Here is a 12,106-nt window from a genome sequence, read left to right on the forward strand (position 1 = left end):
ATTTTTCTGCTTTTTGAGACCTTAGAATCTCATAGCATTACCAATGAGATTAAGATGATTTTGACCAGATATATTGCAATTACTTGTTACAAACAAAGCAATACATGGAAGAATGATTCATCCTTACTATATGAATAAGAAAATTAAATGTCACTCAATGTTTTTATAACAAAACAATTTGGAAGGGCCATATAAATATCTCATTACTCTGATAATAGATTCAAGGCCATGCAAGTAACGTATTGGCTAAATGACCATAGAGATTGCTATTTTATTCTGCGATTCTAAGCTGAATTACTAGGGCAAAATGTTGAAATAGCATCTGAGCTCCTATAATTTTAAAATATTAGAGCTTTTAAAAATCCTCATGGAATTCGCATCGCAATGTGCCTTACACATCAGGTAATGCAATCCTACCTTGGTATGTAACCTGATGGCATCATCACACACAAACACAATCATCATGCTGTCCTACAGATTCAAAAAGGAGACTGCTTTCTCTCCTAGTGTAACTCACATCCCACTAACTTATCATATTCCTGTTGACTAGAAAGCAGCTGAAATAACTTAATGTGCTTTGAATGTTTAGTCCAAAGTCATGTAAGAAAACATCTGTCACTTACGTTTTTGAGTCATCCCATAAAACACAATAAGGATTCAAAGTGCCCTAAAAATAAGCAGAGAAAGAATAAATGTATCTTGAGTACATACATAAAAAACTGAAGGATTATGTGAAATGCAAAAAGAATGGCACATTTCTTATCCTGCAGTAAGATTCTTTAAGGTTTCCACCTCTATTTTTTTGCGTTAAAAATTTGCATGTCCTTACTCATAGGTTTAATGGCCCATTTTATGAAATTTTATTCATGAAAACTTTATATTTATTCCAAACACCATAACCCATAGCTGTTTTTTTTTTAATTATAAGTGAAGACCTCATAAACGACAAGGTCCATACTTTGATGATTTCTATTTCATTTTTTTCCCCTAAAATAGTAACTGCTGGATTATTTCTTTTAAGAAACCAAAGTATTTTCAATATCTAATATTTATAATAATTCAATCACAGTGAAACTTTCTGCATTAGGCACACCTGCCACTTCCTCTTCAGCCTCCAGTGGTGCAGCTTCCAAAAGGCAAGACATGGCTGCATTAATTGTCCATTTCTAGAGAGTCTGTAGACTTGCAATATTTTCTTAATCAACAGATCAGATTCTTATAAAATCACATCTAATAAAACTATGGGAAAAACATGCTAAATGTTTATTCAGTTTAATCATTATGTAATGAGTAGCCACAATGACCTTCAGCATGACACAATGAGTTTTCCACATTGGATTATCCACCAAGTACCTTCTGTTTTGAAGAGACTAATTGTTGGCATGTTTTTCTTTCTGTCTTTCTGTCACATTCATTGGGCCCTATTTTTCCCGTGGAAACTAACCTAGTAATTCTTCTTCTCTGATATTGTGAGCTATTCACAGATCCTCTTCTCTTTTTTATTAAACACACTCTGTAGCTTTCAAGTTCTCTCATCTTCCACGACATTCATCTCCTGGAGCACACACTTTAAAGTGTGTTTAGGGAACACATCCACCTGTGTCCTACCTGCACAGGACAAAGCGGTACTATTGCCTCTGCAATGTAGGTGCCATATGCCTAATAATGCATTCCAACAGTGTATGGGATATTTTGGTAATCTTCCCCTGAGCTTGACAGGTATTATTACCCACTGAGGTCTCTCAGGAGCTTTTTGAATCCTGATTTTGACATCACATATATTCACTCTTTAACTTTGTGTCACTGCAGGATTAAGAAACAAACATGATATCTATGGGCTCATCCAACAAGTCAGTGATAAAAGTGATGAATAGGCCAAAGCAGGTGAAAGCTACAGTCCTGAAACAGCCTACTGCTTCCTTCCCGCAGGGGGACATGCTCACTCAGAGAACCTGCCCTTGGTCTTGTTTCCAAGTAGATAATCACTGGCATGTATCTGGCAAAGCAACATCTTTAAAAGTCTAGGCAAGTTCTTTGTGAAACACTGCCTTTCTAAGTGCTGTTCACTGAGTCCATTCTAGAATTCCACTAGGAAGAAGAAACTTAAGCTCATTATTCTAAAATTGGTGAAATCTACCCCAACTTTCATTATTCATTTTAATTGGGACATTGACTAACTCCCATATTTTAGCACCATTACCATTCTCCAAAATCCCTCAAAGACCACATCTCTAAGGCATCCTTCTCATCAGATGCTCATACCTACAAACTATGCTCTTAGAACATAAAAAAAACATTCCCTTCCCTGAAATGGGTTATAGCCTTACAGAGATTGAAGAGGAACACACATGGAATGTTCAAATAACAAAAAAAGAGACATGCTCATATCAATGTCACTAGTTGATAATTTACTTTTTAAAGGACAAATGATGGACAGAGAATCATGTCCTGTGTCAGAGTTCCATGGAAGAAATGGGTCCTTTTCTAGTTCTCACAGGAGGCATAGATATGGATGTTCAAGAGATGGGGAGGGGGATACTGTTTCAAATTGGTTCCTTTCTCTGTCCTATGAGACCCTGTCTGGTCTTACCTGAAATCCTGATACAGCTTGTGACTTCCTAAGAAGTCATTGTAGCTCAGCAGAGCTACAATGTCGTATAATAAAGTTATGCTATATTTATCTAGGGTTCTGTTCAAAAGAGCTCAGAGCACTTTCTAGAAAGTAAATTATCCCTGGAGTATGACAATGAAGGGCATGGGAGTATACATGTCATGGATATAGACTGTATGTGTAGGTGAGGACCTTGAGATTACAGGTCCTCTACATCGAGTTCACTTCTTCAGTAATGTATGAGTGAGATTAAGTTCAATCTTTATATAAACCAAAGCAGGATACTGATTATAGGATTAATATTTCATAATTAGAGCTCATAACAGGTTATGACAAAAGAAAATAATATTAGAAAAGAAATAGAATATGAACTTAATTGTTTAGATATCACCATCCATTTTACCCCTCTAAAGACACTAATTTCCACTTTAGAGTGAAAGTATAAAGGTGAGAAATGCCTCTTCTACTCTCATCCATGCCTCTGTCAACCCTCAGTTTCACCCACTACCTTCCTCACCCCTTACCCCTTAGATCTCATGATTCTCTCTCTTTCTGTCCTTGTGAAAATTTAGAAACAATCCACATGAGAATTATAGGTTCCAAACGCACCACTCAATCTTGCATTTCACTGTACATTCCGGACCTACACAAAAGACAGGCACCCCTCTGTGAACATTCATTCCAGAACAGTCACCCATACGTGGGCCTAAGAGCTGAGGTCAGTTATGGAAACATCTGACGTTTACAAAAATAAGCAAAACAAACAAACTAGAGGAATCTTAGTACCTGGATAGACCAGTCACTTAGAGAATAAGAATGTGAGATGGTAAAGAAAGCAAAACCCAATGATGAATGAATTCTATACATGAAAAAAACCCCCAAAAAACCTGGCTAAAAGAAACCACTTGTAAAATATTTGTTATAATTTTCAGATACTTTTCTCAAAGGTACTCTGCTGCAAGGTCTGTTATGAGGAATTTACAGAAAATCAATAACAGGAAATGGCAAGCCCGACAGAGAGCAGGAACAAAACGTAATGACAGAAGCAAGAGGAAAATAGGCAGGCTGTGAACCAACTCACAGAAGTGGATTTAAGAAAAGCATGAAACTAAGAAACCAAAAGCTGTCAGGTAAATGAGCCAAACCAGCTAGAGAAGATTAATTTATAGAGCTGTCAATATAATTGACACTTAAAATATTAAAACTGAATGTATTTGAAAACTTTTGGAAAGAATACGCTGTTCTTGAAAAACATATTTTTGGCCAAAAAACTGTCTCTTGACTCCACTGAAAACAGTATAGTTGAACTTGAGTTAAACATTTGAACTCACCCACTTTTAAGCATTTAAAAACGTACCATGACCCAAGTTTCCTAATTACCATAGATGTTCTACACAGCACTTTTAGTGCCTTTAACAGTCTTTGATATTTTCTTTTACTTCTCTCCTCTGTCTCTACATCAAGCAAACCATTACTGATCATCCTTGACTGGCGATGGGATTACATTCTGATAAACCCACTGCAAGTTGAAAATATCATACGTTGACAATGCACTTCATACACCTAACCTACAGGACATCATCGCTTAGCCTAGCCTACTTTAAATGTGCTCGGAACACTTACATGAGCCTACATCTGGGCAAAGTCATCTAACATAAGGCCTTTTTTTATAAAAAGGGTTGAATATATCATGTAATTTATTGAATACTGTACTGGAAGTGAAAAACAGAATGGTTGTATGGGTACAGAATGGTCATAAGTATATCGATTGTGCACCCTTGTGATTGTGTGGCTGACTGGGAGCTGTGGACCACTGCCCAGCATCATATGAGAGTACCTTACTGCATATCTCTAGCCCAGAAAAAGATCAAAGTTCAAAGTTCTAAGTATGGTTTCCACTGAATGCGTATCGCATTCCCACCATCATAAAGTCAAAAAATCGTAAACTGGTGACTGTCTGTGTATCTATTTAACAATACAATACACCACTGGCTTTGTCTGTGTATTTTTATAGGTGGTTCTCTCTTTTCCTCTGATCTTCATAACTTTTCTATTTTCTTGTTTGTAGAATAGGGAATTTAGACATCTTTTCTAGCCCTAGCCCTTAATGATTCTAGAATGACATTTATAAATGAATTCCTTTTCTTTTACAAAACTCTCTTCCAAGTCCTTTTTTCCCTTATGGAATATTTTCAATACATCTCACTATGGTATAAAGAGAAGAAGAAGAGTGAGCCAGGAAGATGATCAAAACAAACTCCTCCATTCATGCAAAAGTCACTAAGCAAACACCTGTAACATTCCAGACACCTTGGAGGCACTGGGGCTACAGCATTGAACAAAACAAAATCCTTGCCTCATACACTTAGCTATAGTGAAGGGGGCAGGGAGAGAGACAAAAAACATAAAGAAGTAAATATATAATATGCTAGGTGGTAGTATGTGTTATGATGAAAAGTAAACCACATGAGTAGGAAAGGCTGGGAAGTTGAATGGATTGCAATTTTGTATATTGAGAAGGCTTCACCAATAAGATGATATCTGAACAAATGCCTGAAGGAAGTCATTTACAGAAAAGATAAAAGTCACAATAAACATGAATGCTGAACCAAGTTACTTTAATTTTTCCTTGGTGCTTTTAAGTTCTGAATAAATTCAATTCACATGCTATCTTAATTACACTCTTGTTATCTTCATGTTTTCAAGGTGTTTTCTCTGGACCTACTCTAGAATCACCTGGGATGCTGATGAAAAATGTAGGTTCCTTGGCTCCAGGAATTTTGAGATTGGGGCTTAACTTAGGAACATACATTCTAATGGCTCACTCCACTCCTTATAATTTTTAATCTACATCACATTTGTAGAAGCATAGACACACAACAGAAATAACATGGTTACTTCACTCTGCTTTTCTTTACATTTTCAAATGCTTAGTCCTCATATGCCATAGTAAATTCCTAATCTGGAAACCTCGTAACTTTCTTGTACCTTTCATAGTCTTCTTGAAACAAAAAATATCCTCTTGTCTGTAGAGGTAAAGCAAGCTCATAGACAAAGCTTCTAAGGACTTGGAGAAGGTCAGTGACCTCTTTGTCACTCTTTCAACATTTCCAGTGCTCTGAGAAAGATGTTCCAGGGTGAGTCCTTGTGCCACATCTTCCAGTGAATTGCACATTGAGTTCTTGTACGTGGACAGGAGAAAGACTGTTCAACTGAGACTCCAAAGTCTCTCTTCATTTCCAAAACTTTAGATATAAAGGCATTGCATTAATAATATCTGGATTTTGCTAAGCTTACCCTTTTTCTATCCCCACTGTAAATTGTATTTATTATATAACTGCAGAAACACATTTTGGGAATTCCTAAGAACATTTCCAAAATACCTGACCTGACCCACAAAAGACTAATATATATCCTGCCTATAATTCTAATACTACTTGAGAAAAGCCACATTTTAAAAAGCTCAGGAATGCATTCTAAGAGAAGTAAGATTCTCGTAGATGTAAATTTTTCCACAGTCAAATCTCTGACAGGTCACGAAAGCTGATCAATGTGAGAGGGAGCCCTTTCTGGATTATGTCTTCTAACATACAAACAAACATCTTCATAATCCCTGCAAATGTAATACACCACCCAAGGGGATGATGCAGTCGAAGAGGTATCATATCACATGCAACTCTACAACGAAGACAGTCTGTTGAATGTTCTCCATACCTCTTCTCAAGGTTTTGAGAGTATTTTAGCATTTCTAAGTGATACTTAAAAAGAGTTAAATCTGGGTCTAACTCTCATTTTTTTACAAGGTAGCTGACATATACCTGAAGTCCAAAGAGCCTCATTGAGAATGCAATACTCTGTTCTTACTTAAAAGGAGATGGAGATATGGAATTTTTCAATTTATTTACATGAGTTCTACAGAAAGCACCTCATTGAGAACCAGTTAAATCAAGAAGATGGAAAAGGAATAGTTGTCTTTAGCTAAAGCAGAAGAGCATAGAGGCCACTGAAGTGAGGAAGGCAGAGTACGGTTCTATCAGGACAAGTCATGTCTTCCAGGACTTGGCAGCCATTCAGTTAGAACACAAGGGGAGGGCACGTGTGTAATCCAGCTTCTGCTATCTGGTTACTCAGTAGCCCACATTAACCATATGACACTATTTTTGTGGATGTGATAACAGCTTGCTTCTCTAATTTCTTAGATATATCACTAGTCACTGAATGTACATTATTTCCTGACAAATACTTTCTATTTGACATGTGGGAAGTAGTAAAATTAGAACCACTATCAGAAATTATTTATATGTGTATCCTTCAAAGAAAATCATTGCCTCCACATATATGTCTTAGAGTGTCTTCCCCATATGTGACTGCATCATTTCCAACAATGGCTGCACAAGTCTGGGTGCACCTCTCAAAAAACAAATGGTTTATCTGTTGGTAAAAACTCTTCAAGGTTGAAGTGGCAAATAACTTTAATAAACAAACACTCAGATAACTAGATTCCATATAGATATAACATACAGCTTGTCTTTTCCTTTTATATCCAAGAGGTTGTAACAATGTGTCCTAGTAGTGCTTTTATGGGGTTGTAGCAGAGATAAGGGCTGGCCAGGCTGTTCTGCACAGTTCCAGTCTATCGGCTGCCAGCAGAGAAGTTTTGCTAAATTGCTTCAAGAGAACAACACATCTACAAATGTCAGAGTTGCTCCTGGCAACCTCCAGTTTTCCCTAATATCCCACCACCACTTTACAATGGCCATTCTCATTGTCTGGTGATTCCTTTAATCAGATTCCTAAAGTGTTGGCATGAAATCAGCATGGCAAAATGTAATCTCTAGTTGCTAACTGACTTTCATTGAGTAATATATTATCATTATTGTAGTTTATCTGATTCAAAATGGCACTGTTACTGTATGCATATATATTATTTTCATAATCAAAAAATTAATTTTGCAATGCTCCAATGCAGAGTTATTAGCTTTCTATTGCTGCTGTAACAAATTACCACATACTTAGCAGCATAGAAAAACACAGATTTATTATCTCATGGTTTCTGTGTGTCAGGAGTCTGGTGAGCTTAGCTGGGTTTCTGCTCAAGAAATTCACAAAGCTGGTATCAGAATGTTAACAGGAATGTAGTCCTTTCTGGATATGGGGATGAATCCACATCTAGGTCCATTCGGGTCTCAGCAGGATTCAGTTCCTTGTAGTTGTAGGACTGAGGTCCACATTTCCTTCCTGGTTGATAACCAGGGGTTGTTTTCAGCTTTTAGAGGCTGCCCATATTCCTTGGCTTGTGGCCCTCATCCTTCATCTTCAAAGTCAGCCATGGCAGGGTGAGTCCTTCTTACCTTGCATCTCTCTGACCATAGCCGGGAAAGGCTTTCCAACTTTAATGGCTCATGTGATTAAACTGGATCTGCTCACATAATCCAGGATAAATGACCCATCTCAAGGTTCTTACCCTTAATCCCAACTGCAAAGTCCCTTCTGACATGTAATATAATATATTCACGATTTATGGGGGTTAGGATATGGGCATCTCTGGGGGGCCACATTCGCTTTACCATACAGGGGGTGACAACTTATGCAGTCCAGGGGCCAAATCTGGCTTGCTACCTACTTTGTAAATGATATTTTGTTGTAACAGAGCCACATCCATTTTTATATACTGTCTCTGGTCGCTGTCACACTACAATAGCATAGCTGAGTAGATGTGACAAAGACCATTATAGCTCATATGTCTAACCTGACTCAACTGAAAATGTTTGCTGACCCTTACTCCAACAATAACATAATTAGTCTAAAATCTTTTTGAAGAATATCAATGTTGTATTATGAATAAGAATAAACTGAATGTGAAATGTAAGTGGGAAGAATGCTTACTCAAGTTTAGGAATTTAGGATAAAACCAAAAAAAAAAAAACTGTAGCCAGAGAATAATTTCTATCTCAATTTCAGCCGTTGGCAGCACCATCAATCTACTTGTCTAGTTAGCATTTCAAGACTCTCCCATAAAAACTACCAAGGGGTTTAAGCAGGCAAAACATCAGAAATCTTTTCCAAATGGACGCAAGCTAGGGTAGAAAAGTAATTTTAAAAGTAAAGGGATAAAAACGCCCCTTTGTAGAAATTATAGATGTATAGAATGAACTTCTTTAAGCTTTGCCAAGTGATTTTTAATTCATTGGGTTGTTATCAGCCTTTGCTATTCATGAAAATACCCACTGATGAATGTTGGAATTTCTTTTCATTGTTTCTCATGCTAATGGTAAAAAGCATATTCATCAGAGTTTTCCATTGTGTTTTCCACTATGATTTACAAAGGCCATGGCTCATGATTCATTTTAATTTATACACATAAAACAAACTCCTTAATTTGTTAGCTAGATCCTGTTAGTATGCCAGCAAATACAGCAAAAAAAATAAATAAATAAAACTGCAAGCCCCAATTCCCATGAGATCGTTTGTGAATATGACCAATTTGAGAACTACAAAAAAACCCAGTGGATTTTCCTCAATCCTGAAAGATAGCAGGTTGGCCCTACCTAGACCATGAGAGTTGTTGCTTAGAGGAATAAATAAAAAGAAAGGTGAAAATAGACTGCAGAGGCTGCAGGCCAGGGTAGTCCAATGTGTCCTTCCACCAGAAATGGAACTACATTTAAGACTTTTTATTTGAAAAAAGTGCACTTTCAGGCTTGCAAAGTTGATAGAGCACGAGATAACTAAAATGCATTTATTTTCTTATTCTTCTAACTCACCTTTTAATGCTAAGGATGTTATATATCTTGGAAATTCACAGCAGGCTCAGATCTGTCAGGCCCAAGGCATCCTAATGGTGGGTGTGAGCATGTGTGCATGCGTGTTTGCTTATGTGTGCACATATAGATCCATTCTGCTGCACTTATTTAGGTCCCAATAACGACTTTCAATAAATGTATTAACTTTCCTTGCGCATTATGGAACCTAACAATATTGATAAGTATAAATGTCACACTGAAGAAACCTTAAATAGTATGAAAAACAAAATTCTTCTTCTCAGAAAAGCAAATTTGGTATTTCCTATAATCAAGCAATTGCCATGCCCAAGCACTAAGGACCACAAACTCAGACTCTACAGATTATAACAATAAAGCCACAAGCCTAGAAAACTGAACTAAGAATAGTATCTTACTCTTCAATGACTTATGAGCTGGTTAAAACTACAAATGGCTTTGCTGAATACAGTTTGAAATTTCAAGATTTCATGTTCTATTACCTATTCCTACCAGTTCCCAAGGGCCTTATTACACTTAACATACTTTAAATGTTATTTATTTAAAAGCTTTTTTAAAACGAATATGTTTTGTTTAAATAATGTTAACAGGCTTTTCCCTAGACTCATTATAACTATTAATTTCTTTTCTTCATTTTTTTTGCACATGGTGTATACAACAGATATAATTTGCAAGTCATTAATCTCTTCTGAGCTTAGAAAAATGCAGCAGATACATTTGCTATAAGAAAATAGGTGAAAATAGACAGTCTTGATATAAGCAAGATGTCATATGTAAAATAGCTCAACTTTGAAGGTAATACCAATGATAATACATCTGTATCTATATAGTTATAATGAAATTTCAGCTTGTTCTAATCAATTTTAATTTTCATGTTTAAGATACATCTTTTCTTCACATTTTAGTGAAGACTATTGTATGTCAGCATAGGCTCTTTTGACTATCTCTTCAATGAAAATAAACTAAAATCAGAGCATACTTTACAAGACACTCAATCAACCAGTCATATATTCCTTCCCTCAGTGTACATTAAAGTCCTTAACAAAATCTAATCTGCATGGTAAGTATAAATATCAATACAGCAAGCACTGGAAATTTTAAACAGTAGAACGTGAAGGACTGTAGGTGTGGTAAGACAACGGTGTGGGAGGTATCTATAAAGTGGAGGGAAGGGACTTCCCTGGTGGTCCAGTGGTTAAGACTCCGCCTTCCAATGCAGGGGCTGCGGGTTCTATCCCTGGTCAGGGAGCTAAGATCCCACATGCCTCGCAGCCAAAACATCAAAACATAAGCAATATTGTAACAAATCCAATAAAAACTTTAAAAAGCAAAGTGGAGGAAACAAATGAGGGATGGAGCAGCCCAGAGAATCTCCACCATGTGGCTGGGAATCAGGGTGGCCTCTGAGGACAGGCACAGGTGGACGCTTCTCCTGACACAGGACGGATGCGGGTGGGAACCCCTCGAGGCGTTTTCTTCTCCAGACTAAACTTTTCTTCTTCTCTCTACTAAACTTTTCTTCTTCTCCCTCAGACCCTTTGTGTCTATATTCAAATTTGTGTCTAGATTTGTCTATATTCTCTGAAATCTAGGCCTTCCAGAGTAGAGTACTGTTTTAGGAATCTGGTCAACTCACTCACTCAAAGTACTGAAAGAATTAATTCTAAGTGACTTGTGGTATCATCTCACCATTCTTACATTCTGACTTTCATTGCCACTCCAGAGTGTAGCTGGTGCTTCATAAAATTTATTGACCATACACTCTGGTTTCCGTATGTAGAAAATAAATGTTTTGTACATGATTTATCTCTTTTGAAATTGGGCTGAAAACATATGCCCCCAGAAAAGTTTGACTCAAAGCTTAAATCTGTTCATTTCAAATAGTTCTCTTGAATTGAAATAATGAGATTGTTTTATCAACACTATTTTTAAGGTTACTCTTTCTTCAGCTTATGAAAAAAATGCCGTTTAATTAACATGTTCTTTAAATTCTCAATAGTGATTTTATCTTTATTTAGGAAAGTTTTGTGAATGTTCATTTACAGAATTGTTTACTCCATAAGAAACAGGATATACATTCTGACATTGCATTGTTTTTTCAGTAAGCAATTCAGGGAATTATTATCTCTTACTATGTTTCACCAGTGCTTATAACTGGATAGACATTACCATGATAAACAATATATACAAACAAATATGTAAATAAATATTTTATAATACATGTTGAAGGTACAAAGTTCCTTATTCAAAAAATATGTTAAAAGTATCTCCTAGCTTTCAGTGCAGTGATGAGATTAGGGTCATTAAAGGTATGAGGAGGTAGATATAACAGAAATAAAATACATTGTCAAAGTTAGATAGAACCAGTCTGGTCACATTTTGGCAAAACTGGGAAAAGGCCTAATAGTTTAAGTATCAATCATGATGTTTAAAAGTTACTGCTGAGAGATTTGAGATTTTCATTAAACAATCTAGGAAGCTGGAACACTTTTGTAAAAAGTGGTTTATAGGGAAGATAATTGTCATTTTTTTATAAAATGAAGCGGAGTTTTTTTTAAAATCAGAAATTATAAAATACCAGAAATGTACAGGTTTTGTAAACTAAAGGATGTGAGAATCAATTTCACCATGTCATTCACTAACTATATGAACTTGGGAAAATCACAATCATTTTGTGCTTTCATTAATTGTATACAAAAGTCAAGTTCATAGAAAC

The 12,106-nt window shown here is 36.2% G+C and overlaps 1 protein-coding gene across 3 annotated transcripts in view; it reads right to left on the reverse strand.

Annotated features, from left to right (window-relative positions):
- The window catches only part of ADGRB3 (adhesion G protein-coupled receptor B3), a 794,502-nt gene that overhangs the window by 335,773 nt on the left and 446,623 nt on the right, over positions 1 to 12,106 (reverse strand). For all 3 annotated transcript variants that reach the window (XM_007166663.2, XM_007166664.2, XM_007166665.3), the window contains one exon: positions 624 to 667. In XM_007166663.2, coding sequence (XP_007166725.2) covers positions 624 to 667 — 44 coding nt within the window. The remainder of the gene's footprint in view (positions 1 to 623; positions 668 to 12,106) is intronic.

Source organism: Balaenoptera acutorostrata, chromosome 14 (genome assembly GCF_949987535.1).
Source record: "Balaenoptera acutorostrata chromosome 14, mBalAcu1.1, whole genome shotgun sequence".
Lineage (NCBI taxonomy): Eukaryota > Metazoa > Chordata > Mammalia > Artiodactyla > Balaenopteridae > Balaenoptera > Balaenoptera acutorostrata.